This window comes from Castor canadensis, chromosome 2 (genome assembly GCF_047511655.1).
Source record: "Castor canadensis chromosome 2, mCasCan1.hap1v2, whole genome shotgun sequence".
NCBI lineage: Eukaryota > Metazoa > Chordata > Mammalia > Rodentia > Castoridae > Castor > Castor canadensis.
Window position 1 is genome coordinate 198,999,673 of NC_133387.1, and position 18,042 is coordinate 199,017,714.

The window sequence follows — 18,042 nt, forward strand, 5'->3', positions numbered from 1 at the left end:
GGCTAGCAAACCTTTCCTGGTTTTGTTTCTAACCACACAACTACTTTCACAAGTAATATTCTCTAATAAAGTATCCATGCTGTATTAAACAATGACCTATGGACAATACCATACGGACAAGAACTAGTAGAAACATCAGATAACAGAAACAGAGTCATGGGACTCTAGATATTAGATATAACATATACAAACCATAATAAATATCAAGAAAGAATGCATGTGCATTTGTAATATGGCCATTCACCAGTATGGTTAATAGGGAAGAAAATGAACATACAACTGCAGAATTTGAAATAGATGAATCTGAGCAATACAATGCTGATCCAGAAAAGGGAGGTCAGGAATAATGTACACAAAATATTTGGTGCGAGACATGAGTACATATATTTTATAGATAAAATATACATACATACATACACACACATATATATACATATATATGTATATATAGATACATTTACATTTAATAATACATAGGCACAAGACCCCAGACATTTCCTTTATGGTTTAAATATTTCAATATCTTTTGTGTGATGAAATAGATTTATTATGAACTATTAACAAGGAAAGTAATAGGAAAACTGAAATTTTATATCTTTTACTAGCAACATTTGCCTTCATTTCCAGCATCTGTTCATGTAACAAATAGATCTAAAATGTGGGCCTTGTACAGAATATGAAAGAGAACAAAGAAGAATGCATAATCAAGACCTAAATAAACAAATCTTGGCTGAATATAGGAATTGGCTGCCTAGAATATACATATCGAGCTGTAGAAATGATCATAAGATAACTCAGAAAATTAAAATAGCTGAAATGTATGAGAGAAACTTTAGGACTATGAAATTATAAGAATCATCTTAGATAATATGGAAGTATGGCAAGGAGAATAGAGAGGATACATACAAATTGAGCAAAGGTGATGTGCTTATTTTCTCACTTGGTTCGTAAGGTGTGGAATAACCAGGTCCCTTGAATCTTTGACTCTCCCAACATGGGGCAACCGTTTCATCCCAAGGCTCAAAAAGGTACTGGTCCACCTGTGGCCCTGTCCCATGATTATTGGCAGGACTGAGTTCCTGAGGACCTCCGGCTGAGTGTGTCAATTACTCATAAGATGACGGTCAGCAGTGGTGTTCAGTGGGCTTTTCTAATTACACCTCTCAGCATAAGAGGACTTCTATCACCATGAGCAAGCCAGACAGAGAGCCAAAAGCTGCAAATATGATGGAGGATGGGGTCTTGGGTAACTCATTGCTGACAGTCATATCCCACTACTTTTGTTATGATCCATGCTCCAGAGGCAAGTGGAGGGATTTTAGTACAGATACCAGAAGATGAGAACCTTTGTGAGTAATCTGAAGTACCTGTGTCTATTATGGGTATCCTCATATTTGTCTCAGGGTTTTTTTAAAGAAAGAATTTATCACCAGCAGAGGTCTTCTATGTTTCTCTCCAAGTACTGTTTTTTGCTCTCAGTCTCCTTTTGTCTTCAGGGATATGCCCTATGGTCAACTTTCTGTATCAAGTTCATTTTTAAAAACTCTACCTCATCTGTGTATCCATACACAGATGTTAAAATTTTTAACAATTTTACATAAATGGCATCATTCTACATGTAATGCTTTGTTAATTATCCTTTTCACTTGCCATTATAACCTGTACTTCCATTTTGCTTCATAATGATATAAACTATTGACTTTAATACTTTTAGTTTTCCATTGGGAAAACACTCTACAATGCATTTATTTATTTCTCTTCTGATAGACATGTTTTTCCAATGTTCACTATCGAATGTATACTGCAGTGAACATATTTATTTTCTTATATACATGTGGGAGAGATTCACCAAGATACATATCCAGAAGTGGAATTGCTTTCCCAAATTTTTCTACAAACTGGGTTTTTATATTTCTCAGAAAAATCTTTGCTCCCTCTGTGATACTTCTTGGGTTAACTCTGATCAGGAGTGGGATGACTTTCTATTCAGACTCTGTTAGTTTCCTCATTTTTCACAAGAGCATGTCAATTTTGGGTTTACTTTCTATCAAGGCTAAAGGGAATTACCTGACAAAAGTCATATGTGAGACTCTTGTAAGAAAGAAAGAACTCAAAGTTGCATTTATCCAAGATCTATCAAATATGCAGATGAGAAAACAATAGGGAAGATTTTTGGAAAAAACCTCCAACTATCTATTCTTCTAGGTATTTTAAAATATGGATCAAACTATATCAACAGATGGTTTAAATTATATTAACTCGGCCCAGATTGGAACATTGCTACTCAAAGAATCATCCACAGACAAGCAGCCACCAGGATCACCAAAGAACTTTTCATAAATGAGATAAAATAGCCCCACTTTTTATTTTGAAAGAGGGAATCTATATTTTAACAAGATTCCCAGGTGACTTGTGTATTTATGATCAGAATGTAGACATAGTGAATTATTTCTCCTATTGCAAGTTATCTGGGTTTCCTCTGACTATATTGAAATAATTGAAGCTGTTATTATTCTACAACAAAAATAATATTTGGGTCACTGTCCTCTAGCTAACATAATAATCTCATCATAAGGACCATCCAGAAAAATTTGTCTATAATTCTTACTGTCAGAAATAGTTGCGCATCTAATGAATAACTGTTGAACACTGTAAAATACATAACTGAGTAGACTGTCTCAGCACTTGACTGATAATTACTCAAAATGGGAGCAGCCCAATAGTAGGTACATAGATTCTTACTATAATATTAGCATTTACATAGCCATTTTGAAATTAGAGTCATTCCTGGCCCATCTTATGTCCCAATGTTGTTTTTATAATTTTTCTGTGTCTTAACTCATTCTTTCTAGTTTTAGTTATCATTGTGCGGTGCCAAAACGTCCATTAGGAGTAAGAGAACAAATGAGTAGAATATTAGTTGACAGCAAATAATGCCAACTATGAGTATCTCATAATTTTGAACATTCAATAAATTCAACATCATCTCATAAAATAACAAAGCCTAAAAAATATAAATCTTGACACATCTCTACCTAATTGAGTAGGACATCAGATTTAATGTAATGGGAATGTTCACAAACTATTTTGAAAAAGAAGACATTTTTAGACTGCTAATGCCATGCACAAATACAATTTTAATGCCAGCACCATTGGTTGATGTTCCACGGGCAACAGTTCTTACAGTCATGAGGAATGACTTTGTCTCTGACTGGCACCATCACCTAATTTGACATTTGAATTTTTGATATTAGAAACTTTCCAAGTAGTTTAGTTCATGTAAAATTTATCTTTGAATGTTTACTCTTTCACTCAGAACTGAATTGAAACCTAAAGTGTACTGGTCTTAAACTCAGTAAAGACTGGCTGTACTATTAGCTATATGGCCTTGTGGAAGATACTTACCTGCTTTCCATTAAATGAAGTAAGCTATTTAAAAAAGACTGACACAGAGTCTGGCACTAATCATGTACTAGTGTATCTCCCTGATTGCTAATTAACCTTAATTTATTTTGTTATTATTCCCAATAATGACAGAATTAGGGAACATCTAGAAAATAGCGTAAACCATAATGTTAATTGCTGCAGAATAGTTCTTAATTTAACTGATATTATTGTTAGTCATTTGGATTATTTATTTTCCACTCAATAGTAATGCTAAGTATATACACGTATCTTTGTGAACACATATTTTGCTTTGCATAGAGACATCTAGAAACCATTGGGTTGAGCAACATGACTGTTTTAAGGCTATTCACTGATAAATTGCTAATCATAAAGAAAGGAGAAAAATAGAGGAGATGAACCAATTTGGATTATAAGACATATAAACATGAAAATGTCACAAGGAAACTCCCTGTATAGCTATCTGAAACAAGATTGTCAGTTTTTCTTTTACAAAATTGTAGAACAGGAGGGCAGAACAGGTTCTGCCTTGAGGGGGTGGTACTAGTGGGAGGGTGAGGATGTAGGGAGAGGGTATGGGAGGGAGAATGTGGTGTAAATACTGTGTACACATGTATGTAAATGGAAAAATGAGACCTGTTGAAACTATTCCAGCAAGGGGCGGGGGGATAAAAGAGAATGATGGAGAGGATGAATTTAACTATGATATATTTGATATATTATAAGAACTTTTGTAAATGCCACAATATATCCCCAGAACAACAATAAAGAACAAAGTAATTTTTTTTTACTTTCAGCCTATGAGGGTATTTAGTCTTAATACAAAATCAGGATTGGTGTTGAGTGTAAGTAAGTCATAAATGCATAAGAATCTTGAGATGTGTTTAAAGTAGAAGAAGAACTTATGACAAAGATGACACCTATATGGCCCTCAACTTGATAAATGGTTCCAGACTGTAGTCTTTGATCTTTTTCTTAGAAAATTTGTTCTCTCCTCCTTTGAGATATAAATCATCTCCCTTTCTCTTGCCATTTTAACACACCAGTAATGTTCTGTCCTGCAGACCTGTGAGCTATCTATTTGAAATTTAGTTCATCAGGAAACAAAGGGTCCTGTCTCCCAGTCTGAGACTAATAGAAGCCTAATTTCTAAATACTCACCAATTAATAAACACAGATGACCTAACCATACTGGCAGAGCCCTCCTCTAAACTCCTTTAATTTCTGCCTAGCTCACTCTGTATCTTAAAACCTCTCCTACCTTCTGTTAGAGCACAGTTGTGTCTCTCACCTCTGCTGCAGCAGCCCTGACACTTACTGCAATGTTCTTCATCAGAATCTTCCTTGCCTATTTAGTGACATCTTTGCAGTTTTTCTTTGACACTTACCATCTTGTTTGAAGGCATCTGAGGAGTGATAAAGATTGATCGGGGAGTAGTAATGCTGGGCTGCCCCTGGCCAGCTGGGTGAAGAAACACTCAGTGTCCCTAAGGACGGGCTGCTGTATCGTGGTCTGGTCTTTGAACCAAAGAGAGATGAGGGTGAACTCTTCTTAATTCTTACCAAAGGAGCATATGAAGTAGGGAGACCAGGAAGAGCTTTGGAATATTCTGTAAAAATAAAATAGTAATAAAAGTGAACTCTGAGGAGATTGGCTTACTTTTTTCTACGAAAATTGTTTCTTTCAAAGATGTTGAAAACATTCCATCGAGATGCAACTAAATTTAAACTATAATCTATTTATTGGATTATGGGAAAATTAAATGCTATCTTCATATTTATGAATGTTTTATGAAAATTCTTCTGGTTGTAATAATGGGCTTCTCCAAGAAATAAAACCAAATATGAAGATGCTTAAGTTTTATGTCTCCTTTGTCAGGAATGTTTGGGAATCAACCGATTGAGTTTGTCTTAATATTACAATATCCATTCCACACACATGAAGTCAGTTCCTTATATATTAAAAATAACCCTCACTTCAGTTCTATCAATATAGATTGGATCTTTATCACCTAAAATGGATTGTGAAGTAGGAAATATGTCTAATACAGCACCTATATTCTGTCTAGCCTCTAAGTTATACCTCTGTTCTGGTATTAACTTATATTAACTATGGAACATAAAAAAATTTTGATGGAATTTTTCCTATATGCTGTTATATAATTTATAGAGCATAATATTATCAAGAAGGGAAACTATTATGAAACCCCCAATTTTATTAATTACTGAGAAATTCTTTGTCCGTATTTTAATTCCCAAGATGTTTGGGTTGAGAAAATTACATAGAGCTTGAAATAAATTGCACTAAGTTCCTCTATGATCACAGGGGATAAGATAGTACATAGATCTATTTTTACAAAATATGAGGTAATTATGGTAAATTTTACAGAGCAATTGGGAATTGGAATTTTTTTCTATGTTTAAAATCAATTGGACTGGACAATTTGCTGATCTTGGAAATAGTTCTAAGAAATGAGCATTTCTTTCAGGGTTTCTGACATTTGAACTTAATGCCTGCTAGCTTAAGAAGAAAAAAGATACTCTTGTTAGTATGCTTTCTCATAATTAAAATTAGTTAGAATCAAAGACTGCCTCAAAAAGATAACTTGGAATTCAAGAAGCATTTCTGTGATTTGAAGATAACACCTTAGGCGTTAAAGCATCAAATTAAGTTGAACATTTTCTGTACTGTGAAATCGTAAATATTATTTCTCTGAGACTTGAAAAAGTATATTTTTAGATGTTTTCCGCATTTAAAAGGAGCACGATGTGTGTAGGACAACCCCACCAGGAATCATTAAGAGACTCACGTCCTGCAGTCCCTGCTGTTCAACCACAAATCTGGTGAAGGTAGATCAATTTTAACTGAAAACAACTAACTTCTCCTGGGCAAACTTAATGAGACCAGATCATGGAAAGACATAAAATCTCCTTTAAAACCTGGAATTAAATGCAAGTTTTGGCACCCAGAAGTATAAGGTAATGAAAACAGAGTGAGTTTCATTTAAGGTATTTGGTGACTTCTAAATCTACTCATTTCTCAGTGTAGTGTGTTGCTTAATATTTTAACTGCCTGCTTTCCTCATTTACAAAAAAATAAAAAATAGAGAACCATCCCAGGCAAGTGTTAAAAACTGATAAAATATCAGTATGTGACTTCTGATTTTCAAAACTATATAAGGATAGTCAATAGAAAACTGGGCAACTATCATGAGGTATATAAATGCCAGAATCATCACTATGGTGGCAAATTACACACACATACACACACACACACACACACACACACACACACTCACTCACACATACAATACATACCATTTAAGAGTATAGAAATTTGGTTTGTGTCACTCACATATATGGAAATGAGTCAAATTGTAATTTGGCGGTGTGATCCACACCAGGATTTCATTTGTTATGTAATCAGTTGCATCAATTAATAATAGAGATTTTTTCTTCAATTAATGTGGACCCCAAACTGTTACTGGAAATCTGGCGATTCATTCACTCATGCATTCAATGACTGTGTACTGAGCGCTTACATGTGCCAAATGCTAGACACACAAAGGCTAATGAGATACTGCCCAATTCATCAAGGAGTTAATATCTAGTGGAGATGAAAGTCAAGTATGTATACAAGTTTAATCCAGTGTGTTAGAAAAATAGATTCAGAGACCAACTTTTCACGGGCTCCTTTCCATGAGTGAAGAATGCTCTCATTCATCTTGGGGACATAGGAAATGCTATCCAGAGGATTTCCATCTAATTAAGTCCTGAGAGCTCACCAGCAATTACGTCAGGAAAGCTGACAGTAGGTAAGGAAAGATGCTTCAACCAAAGGAAGAAAATGTACAAACATCTGTAAAGGAAACATGGTGTGACTCACTTGGTGGATTCAAATAGTCAGGAGCCCAGAGTGTGAAGGAGAGAATTGGGAGGAGAGGAAAGTTGGATAAACAAGCTTGATTTATCCTGTTCATTCCCCATCATACATGACATGGAAAGGGCTCCAACATGGGTTTACAGAAATTATTATGATGTCAATGTCCTATTAGACTAAGACAAAGGGAAGAAAGGCTGTGAAAGAGCCTATGTAGGCAAAAATTAGTTAGGAATAGAGAGCTGACATATTTATGGAGATGAAATCAGTAAGATTAGTAGTTAGACTGAAAGTAAGTAAGAATTGAGGCATCTTCTGTGCCAGTAAAGCACATATAAGTACGAAAGCAGGAAAAGATGTGCTTGAAGTGAAGGCTTATGACTTCATTCTGAATGACTGAAAGGCCTGTGAGGAGTGGCAGGTTGATGGGGTAATAGCAATGCTGAGTGTCCCCGGCTGGGTGGGGAGCCTGGGGAACACATAAGCACTCACATTCTTCACAAGATTCTGCAAACACCAGGGAGGTATAGGCTGATGAATCCAATTATGAAATTAAAACCAAATAGGTGGGTATTGAAATGAGGAGCGTAGGTAAGTTTGTGAAGGAAGTATGCAAAAACATAACTACAGTGTAGAGAATAGCACTGTGAAGATCAGCGCTTCATAGAAAAAGTCACTAGTTGAACCTGGAAAGGAAAGAGGAAGAACAGGAAAGTGGGAAGTTCCTGAAGGGAAGGGAAGAGAGTCTGTCAGTACAGATAAGGAAACAGTGGAAGGTGTGCAAGACCAGGGCGAATCAGGTACACAAAGACTGGCCCTGCAGGGAGGGGCTGTCCAATATACCAAAGCTACCTGCCTGCACCACACAGTGTGGGACAGATGAGCAAATGCGCCAGAGGGTCAAGAGGGTTTCCTCAGCTCTGGAGAGTATTGATTGAATCTCCGAGCTGCCACTTCACTGCTTGCAGCATGCAGTTTAGGGCCCTGGACAGTGGTTTCCAGCATTCTCACAGTCTGAAGGCAACTATTATTTCAATGAGGTGGATCCCTCTTTTCAGGGGTGTTTTCAAATCTCCATCCCTCATGCCCTCTTAGCCGCTGAGTCCCTTTCCTGGATATGCCCAGTTTCCCTACTCCTCAATTCCAGTTCCAGAGACTGTCAGGTCGGGAAAATAGACACATTAGCATAAATGGAAGAACGGTACTTTGATTATAGAACTTTTTCAATCTTCAACTTGGGAGACTCAATTGACTTGACAAATGCAGGAATCTGTTGAGGGTGAAAAATAACTCTCCTTCCTAAGTTTAAGTCAAGTATTTGCATTTCTGTGTTTTTTATCATCCCATCTCTTACTGTGTAGGATCACAACTCTTGTGAAACCTGTCATCTACCCATCTTTTCCCCCTCATGCATCCAATTCTTAGTTCCTCAGTTGCTTCCTGAGTAGATTCCATGGTCTGTGAATTTACTCACTCCATTCAATGCACCTGCAACCACATTGCCCTTCACCCTGGATAGTTTTCACAGGCTAAACCCCATTACTAGTTCAAGTCCAACTACCAACATCTCCGTTCATGAGTAGGTGTTGTGACCTTCCAGAAAATACTTCTGCATCTCCTTAATCCATTACTCTCCTCCCTTCCAAGATAAATCAATTACATTTCATTCTCTTTCAGCAACCCAGCCCCACTTTCTGACTGAGGAGATGAAGCAGCCAGAGTGGACAGTCCATCATGCACTCTTACATTTGCATGCACACCCACCCTCTCCACTGTGGTTTCTCTAAGAGTGGGACCACATGAAAGGATTGTCTGTGCCTCTCTTAAGGGCTACCCTGTCTGTGTGCTCAGAGTCCTATTCTACACCATTGTGACAGCTCAAGGACATCTCTCCTGAAAATTCCTTCTAGCTTTTCTTCGGTATTCACTTTTTTTTCTGAACATTTTTTATAGTTATCTTGACCTTACTGTTCCTTCTAGCTAATTTTCCTTGCAGCTAGACTCCTTGAAACGAGCCAGGTATGGTCAATGTGCTCAGTTCCTCTCCTCCCGGTTTCCCTTAGATCTATTACAGGCAGTTTTCCTTGCAACACTCCACACAATCTCTTTAACTTGAAAACTATCGGCGATTGCTAAATTTAAGGTCCAATTTTTACTCTACCCGACCTATTAGCAGGGTTTCACATAGTTAATCACCTTCTTTTCCTTTAAACATTTTCTTTATATGACTCCCAGTTAGCTTAACTATATCTTTTTCCCCAATCTCTTTGGCCACAGTTTATCTCCTTTGCTAGTTCTTCTCTATATCTTTTTTTTTTCATTTTTCTTTTATTATTCATATGTGCATACAAGGCTTGGTTCATTTCTCCCCCCTGCCCCCACTCCCTCCCTTACCACCCACTCCGCCCCCCCTCGTCAATACCCAGCAGAAACTATTTTGCCCTTATTTCTAATTTTGTTGTAGAGAGAGTATAAGCAATAATAGGAAGGAACAAGGGTTTTTGCTGGTTGAGATAAGGATAAAAACCTAGAAAATGTCTCAAGCTGATCTAAATGACCCCTTAAATGACCTTACTCATAAACACCAAGGCTCTCCCAGGTGAATTTCATCTGTAGTCTCAGCTATGTGGACCCCACTCTGTTTTCTTTCATTTGGTGACTCTCCATCCACCCTAAATTTTTTTTTTGATCTCTTATGTTTCCCTAACAGGTATATCCCCATGATAAACTATCAAGAAAAATAATGCCAGAGGTTGAAACCATGGATTACAGAAAACTCAACACCTATGCGTTCTTGTGATTGCATTGGCTTGAGTGAGATACGCTCATCTCTTCCCCATTTTCAAGGGCAGGGTTTGGAAAGAAGGGTAACTCATAATTTCTTTTCAGAGAAAATTGTTGGTTGGTTGCTCCATCTTAACACATATCTATGCTGATCGCGTCAGCAGAATCTACTTATACATTCCTCATTTCTTCTATTTTCTCACTCTATGTGGATCAGACCTTGGGGAATATGCCTTACAGTTATTTCTAAAGTGGTCCAGAGATTTTGTGATAAAAATCAATTAACCTGGTGCTCTCACATCATGAGATTCTGGCTGCAAGATGGGTAGGAGTAAATATCAATGCCTTCATTAAGTATTTCCTGATCAAATGACCCTGGGACCACTGAAGTTAGATTATTTAATAAAATAGTAGTCTACTGAGTCAGAATGACTTTGCCACCATTTGCAGTCTTGGAACTAATAACATTCTTTTTCATTACTTAAAAGGTCATTTTCCAGATAACATTGCTGCTGAATGTAAATAATATTAATGAAATAATGGATTAGGACATATAGAACAAGGATTCCTTATGTCCATATTTATGAAAAAATATCACTATGATAAAAGATCCATTTTAAAATACTTAATCTCTTACCTTATTGTAACTCTTCCTGAATTTTCTGGTATCAGAATTCTATTTATGTTCCTAAGTGTGAGAAATATTTCCACAAAGAACTTTAAACCTCTTAAAATACGGATGATACAAGTGGAATAAGTTGGATTCTGCATTTGGTTCTTTTCTATCGACTCCATACACAATGATGTTAATTTTTCTGGCTGCAGAAAGAAATGACAGATCTGTTGTATTTCACTTATTCCCTATAATTCTCATTCGATTTTAAATAAAAATAAGATGTGAACACCAAACGCTCTGTGGTGCTTTCAGGATATTCACATTTAACCCGACTTATAACTTAGAGCCGTGTTGCAGTGTGTATTGATGACACAGTGCACACAGAAAGCAGAAATCACACAATCTCCAGGCCTGCAGTGAGACTCATTTGGCATCAAAGCCAGCATAAAGAAATTTGATATCTGACCTTTTTCAGGGTAATTGCTTAGTCCGTCCTCTCTTTGATGAGAATTAATGTTAACCGGGCAACTTTAGCCTGCTTCTGATCTATGAAGCCTGCAAGGATGGATGTAACACCTCAGCGAAGTCATTCACGGGAAACATTTAGAAATGGTTAATAATTTATAAATGATGTGCATTATTTCAATTTGGCTTCTGCCTCTATGTTGGAGGAGAGTTTGAAATAGCCGAAATGGGATGTACACTATATCCCAGCTCAGCATTTTCTTCCAGAAGTGTTTTATGCATAAACTTTGCAATGTTTTTAGCAGCAGGAGTGAGAAAGCACTTGTAAAGAATGAAAATTCCCATTTTTAAAGCACCAAAATCAGTCTAAACGCCCAATAGTTCTGGCATAAAGCAATAAACTTAACAGAACTGCTCTTTTAAGATTGAAAAATGGACATACTTACAAGAAAAAAGAAACATAGTTTTAAGTTATTTCTATCACTCCTTCTCAGATACACTGTTTACCTTTGAAATCATAATCACTTAAGATTTGGAGAACTTTATCCTCCTTTTTAAGTAGCAAAAGCTTAGTGGTATGTATACATGTATCATGAAGGCACTACACATAAACTGGATATTATGTACTTTTATTGCACAAAGGATATTCTTGCATTTTCCTGTTTTGTATGTTTCTTCATGGTTGTTACTTTTAAAAAAACTATAATTTTTACATAAGTTCTCTTTAAATTACTGAAAGCAGACTGTGTGATTGCATTCAGTTGGTATTTCCTCTGTAATATGAATATGAATCCCTGTGGAAATTAGCAAAAGTGGGAGCTAGTTTTGGAGGAAAACCAAATTGGTGATTAAATAATTCCCTCCTGTTTTGGATAATTAAAGGTTTCAGTCAAGTTTTAACTCTGTACTGATTATATTAGATTAAACCTTCTTATTTTCTGGGTAGGTAAGAAAGATTAGACAGTATTTGCTAATAAATTAGGGAAAAGCTGACATTGTTTAGAAATAAATGCTGTACACAAAAAATAATTAAACAAAATGTGGTTCCTGGCAATTTTGGAGCCTATGCTATGGACAAGTAATGCTTTCAGTGGTGGCTTTATTATGGTCATATTTTCTGTGGTGTGGTACAGGTCCTATACAGAATGAATCTGTATGATAGAGGAACTGTCAATTAGGGATTCAGGAATGGGATGCAAGATGACCAGTTATATCAGTGGAATTCCAGACCATTACTAATCACCACCTGCTCAGGCATATGTACACACAATGGAATATAGGGTTTAATGTTTATCTAACACACGGAAAATGATTACCTATCGAGAATCCCACACTGAAAGATTACTGGAAATATGAAAAAGCAGTAAAGTATGCAATCTTCGCTTTCAGAAAGTTCTTATAAATTAAGAAGCAAAGAATATAAGTAGGAAATGACTTTATAGTTACAGAATGTGGACCAAACTCAGCATCAGTTAAAAGTGTAGTTTCAGGTGATTTAAGAGAAAAGATTGATTTGTCTCTATTCAGGGATGTATGATAATTTATTTTTACACTTTCAGGAAGCCACATAGCAATGAGAGGGTGTAGCAACTCTCTACCCCACTTAGAAAATGAAGGTTGTGCTCACATGTGGTGTCGTCTTCACTCCTCATGGGACTGACTCACGATGTGTATTTTTGTAAAGATCTGGATGGGGATGGAAGTTGTACCTTCCCACTTGGGAGGGAGCACTGGCTTGTGGTTTGTATAGCTACTCTAAGCAAATACCTTTCTTTATATTTTACAATTAAAGAAAATCTTACGCTTGTCATCTTTATCTGTTTCTTACTGTCTTTCCAGTGATCACGATCTCACTGGGATGCTAAGCCACAGAACATTAAAAAGGAGAATTAATTAGGTACATAATGGGATTACAGTTCAAGGTAACTGGTGCAGGAGCATCTTGGAAGAAGCAATTGACAGCAGGAAATGTGCTTGGCAGGAGAGATATAATCTGAATTGCACTTCAGTCATTTCTCACAATGGAAAAAGCTTACTGAAAATAAGTTTATGGGTTTTATTTTGCTCCCTTGCACATGAAAATTTTGCCAAGGAATCCCTATAAGGTGAATTAGCTATTGAAGTCCTCAAATAACCTCATTCTAAGGCAATTTCTTCAAAGGCAGCCCCACAGCTTTGACCCTAGGAACCAAAGACTAGTAAGGCACATACCAGAGTAATGGGAAATTGCAACTAACAGCAATTCGTTCAAAAGATATCAAAAAAACCATTCTGAATAGCATTTTAGCTAAGTTTGGAGAGCACTCATTTAACAGATGAAACACCTGCAAATCAATTTAAATTCACCCATCTGCTGTGGTTGCTGTGTTCTTGACTAAACTGATGGCACTTGGTCCAGTTACTTACTGAACTGAAAGAAACACGTGGAGCAGGTGTGACAATGCAGCTGGATTCATATTCTACCTTCACTACCAGTGCGCATGCATTCGCCCCAGTGCAAAACTTACCAGACCCTAAGTCCAGAATCCATCCCCAGCTGTGGAACTGCTGTTTCTTCATATGTTTATCTACGGATCGCAAACTACTACTTTCCAAGCCAAAAGTCCTCCATATGTATTAAATTTCAAAGGAATATGACACGTTTCTTAATCTGTGACCATGTTTAGTACAGTTTCCATTTATCACTTTTGGTATTGCCATTGGGTTTGGAAGGAATTTTAATCCTTTCCCTTAGGGAGTCAGTGACAGAGTTTAAGGTAGGTATGGGAATTTTCCCTGAATTATAATTCTAAGCATTCTGACTATAAGAGAAGTATGTACCAACTCTTGAATTTAGAAGAAGAGGAATGGATGGTCACATCCATAGAAAAGGTCTGGAAAATCCCCAGGAGCCCTAAACAAACTGGTTAAAGTCCCTGTCCTGAAGACAGTCAGTAAAGAATGAAGATGAGAGGATTCCAAGATGGCGGCTAGAGGTAGGAAGCAGAAAGCGACCCTCCTATAGTGAAATCTTGGAGAGACGCTGGAGACACACTTTGCAGGCATAATCACTGAGAAAAGGCATAACTTTGACCACTCCACATCTCCAGCCTGCGCAGAGAATCTCCACTTCACGTTAAACGGAGAACCGAGGAGGCCCCCAGGCCGCCAGTGGCCGGCGCCCATACGGCTCGGGAAGACGCAGACCAGGTGAGCTTTGCGGTACCGCGGTAGCCCCACAGACAAGCCTGGGCCAGAGCAGCATAGCCCCCTGGACAGACTGACCTCCACCCGGGAAAAAAAGAGAAACTGAGTACTAAGCAATAAGAACAGTTAAGACGCTGGAAAGAGGGTGGGGCGCCCTGAGCGCTGAAGATTGGGGGAAGGGAAGCCTTCCCGGGACTGTAAATAAACAAGCTGGGCAGGCCGGAGAGGCTCTGGCGGGAGCGGGGCGTGTGCCCAGCAACCAGGAGCGGGGACGCTTGTGAGAGGAGGGAAGACCCACTTCCCACGTGAACTGTAAATAAACACGCAGGCCTGACAACGCGGGGCAGTGTCGCCTTTCCCAGTGCTTGGAAAGGGAAAAGCCTGTGGCAGAGGCCCCCGCACAGGAGAACTCTGAGCAAACAAAGCCTGTGGGACCAGGTGAGTGCTAGCTCACCCCAGAGATCTGCATAAATAACGCCGCCAGCTACAGGCTGAGAGCAGCAGGCAGGCAAGCCACAGTTGCAGATACCACTCTCAGAACTGCCTCCAGACGCTTTTTTTTCTTTTTCTCCCTACCTTTGATGAGAGAACAACCGAATTACACCTGCAAGCCGAAAAACTTACTGAAACTGTATTGCATTTGAACTGGGGACACTTGGTGGGGCTTTTTTTTTTTTTTTCTTCTGTGTGTGTGTGAGTGTAGTTTTGTTCTACTTTATGCATCCCCTTTGATGAGACAACTACAGAACAACATCTGAGGCACCAACTCCAGGACTGGAGATTGAGACGGACATCCAAATTATTAAGACTGAAATTGCATTGCATATAAACTTGGAAGTTTTTTGGTTTTTTGGTTTTTTTTGTTTTTTTTAATTTTCTATTTTCCATTTTATTTCAATTCATTTTTATAAATAGATATTACTTTCATATACTTATTTTTTATTTTTTTTATCTTTGATTTTCAATCCTCTCTCTGTCACTCTATTGTCTGTTCAGCTTACTGTCGATTAGTACACTAACACTCCCTGTTTATACCTTTGAAACTCTCTTGTCTGATACCTTGTTCTGCTTTCTCCCTCTTGTCTGTATATTTGTTTTCCCCTTTTCTTTAACTTCTTGCTTTCCATCTCAGCTCACTCTTCCATTCTCAATATTACCATTGTTATTATTACAAGCTAGAAAATACTTAATTACACACAGTACAGGGACAGTAACAACACCAAGGACAATGACAGGAAGACAGGAAAAACAAGGAAACCAGTTTCCCCACAGCAAAAAATTAGTACAGGAACCAGAGGGGAATGAAGAGAACAGAAACTCAGAGCCAGACTCCAACAAAATGAAGATAAACTATGCCAAAGGACCCAATGAAGCCTACAAGAATAATTTAAAAGAAGACATACTACAAGTACTCAATGAGAATTTTATAGAGATGATACTGGATAGGGTCAACCAAAATGTACAGGAGACACTCAAGAAATTCCAAGACAATAAAAATAGAGAATTTGAAAAAGCAAAAGAAGAAATAAAGGAAACCATAGAAGCACTGTATAAACACCAAAGTGAAAGAGAGAACACAATGAATAAATGGATAAATGAACTCAGGACAAAAATAGACAACAATAAAGAAGAAAACAGCCAGGATATGGAAAACCTCAGAAAAAAGAACGAAACAGAACTGCAAAACAAAACGGAAGGCCAATCCAGCAGAATAGAACAAACAGAAGACAGAATCTCAGAACTTGAAGATGAAATGGTAATTAAAGGAAAAACTGAAGAACTACTAATTAAACAACTCAAGACCTGTGAAAAGAAAATGCAAGAACTCACTGACTCCATCAAAAGACCAAACTTGAGAATCATGGGCATCGAAGAAGGAGAAGAGGTGCAAGCGAAGGGAATGCGTAATATATTCAACAAAATAATAACGGAAAATTTCCCAAATCTAGAGAAAGATATTCCCATACAAATGCAAGAGGCCTCCAGGACACCAAACAGACCAGATCAAAATAGAACTACTCCACGACATATCATCATTAAAACAACAAGTTCAGAAACTAAGGAAAGAATATTGAAGGCTGCAAGAGAGAAAAAACAAGTAACATACAAAGGTAAACCCATCAAAATCACAGCAGACTTCTCAACAGAAACATTAAAATCAAGAAGAGCGTGGGGTGAGATCTTCCGGGCACTGAATGAAAATAACTTCAACCCCAGGATACTCTACCCAGCAAAGCTATCATTCAAAATAGATGGAGCAATAAAAGTCTTCCATGATAAGCAGAAACTAAAACAATATGTGACCACAAAGCCACCATTACAAAAGATTCTGCAAGGGATCCTGCACACAGAAAGTGACACCCAACTTAACCATGAAAAGGCAGGCAGCACCAAACCACAGGATAAGAAAAAGCAAGACAGTAGAGAGTAACATCAAGTTAGGTACACACAATCAAACCTTCAAACAACTAAGATAACTAAATGGCAGGAATCACCACATACCTATCAGTACTAACACTTAATGTTAATGGACTTAATTCACCCATCAAAAGACACCGTTTGACAAAATGGATTAAAAAAGAAGATCCAACAATTTGTTGCTTACAGGAGACTCATCTCACCGACAAAAATAAGCATATGCTTAGGATGAAAGGCTGGAAGAAGATTTACCAAGCCAATGGCCCCCGAAAACAAGCAGGAGTAGCAATACTTATCTCTGACAAAGTAGACTTCAAACCTACATTGATCAAACGAGATAAAGAAGGACATTCCATACTAATAAAAGGGGAAATAGACCAAAAGGAAATAATAATCATCAATCTGTACGCACCCAATGTCAATGCACCCAATTTCATCAAACATACCCTGAAAGACCTAAAAGCATATATAAACGCCAACACAGTGGTTGTGGGAGACTTTAACACTCCATTATCATCAATAGATAGGTCATCCAAACAAAAACTCAATAAAGAAATCCAAGATCTAAAATATGCAATAGATCAAGTGGACCTAATAGATATCTACAGAACATTTCATCCAACCTCTACACAATATACATTCTTCTCAGGAGCCCATGGAACCTTCTCCAAAATAGATCATATCCTAGGGCACAAAGCAAGCCTCAGCAAATATAAGAAAATAGAAATAATACCATGCATACTATCTGACCACAATGCAGTAAAAGTAGAACTCAACAACAAAAGTAAAGACAAAAAACATGCAAACAGCTGGAAACTAAATAACTCATTACTTAATGAAGAATGGATCATCGATGCAATAAAAGAGGAAATTAAAAAGTTCCTAGAAGTCAATGAAAATGAAAACACAACCTACCAGAACCTATGGGACACAGCTAAGGCAGTCTTGAGAGGAAAGTTTATAGCCATGAGTGCATATATTAAAAAGATTGAAAGATCCCAAATCAATGATCTAATGATACATCTCAAACTCCTAGAAAAACAAGAACAAGCAAATCCCAAAACAAATAGAAGGAGAGAAATAATAAAAATAAGAGCTGAAATCAACGAAATAGAAACCAAAAAAACCATACAAAGAATTAATGAAACAAAAAGTTGGTTCTTTGAAAAAATAAACAAGATCGATAGACCCCTGGCAAACCTGACTAAAATGAGGAGAGAAAAAACCCAAATTAGTAGAATCAGGAATGCAAAAGGGGCGATAACAACAAACACCACGGAAGTCCAGG

At 37.4% G+C, this 18,042-nt stretch overlaps 1 protein-coding gene across 2 annotated transcripts in view; it reads right to left on the bottom strand.

The window, feature by feature from the left end:
* Cntn5 (contactin 5) overlaps positions 1–18,042 on the bottom strand; it is a 1,105,069-nt gene that overhangs the window by 444,055 nt on the left and 642,972 nt on the right. For both annotated transcript variants that reach the window (XM_074066853.1, XM_074066854.1), the window contains one exon: positions 4,794–5,015. In XM_074066853.1, the coding sequence (XP_073922954.1) occupies positions 4,794–5,015 (222 nt within the window). The remainder of the gene's footprint in view (positions 1–4,793; positions 5,016–18,042) is intronic.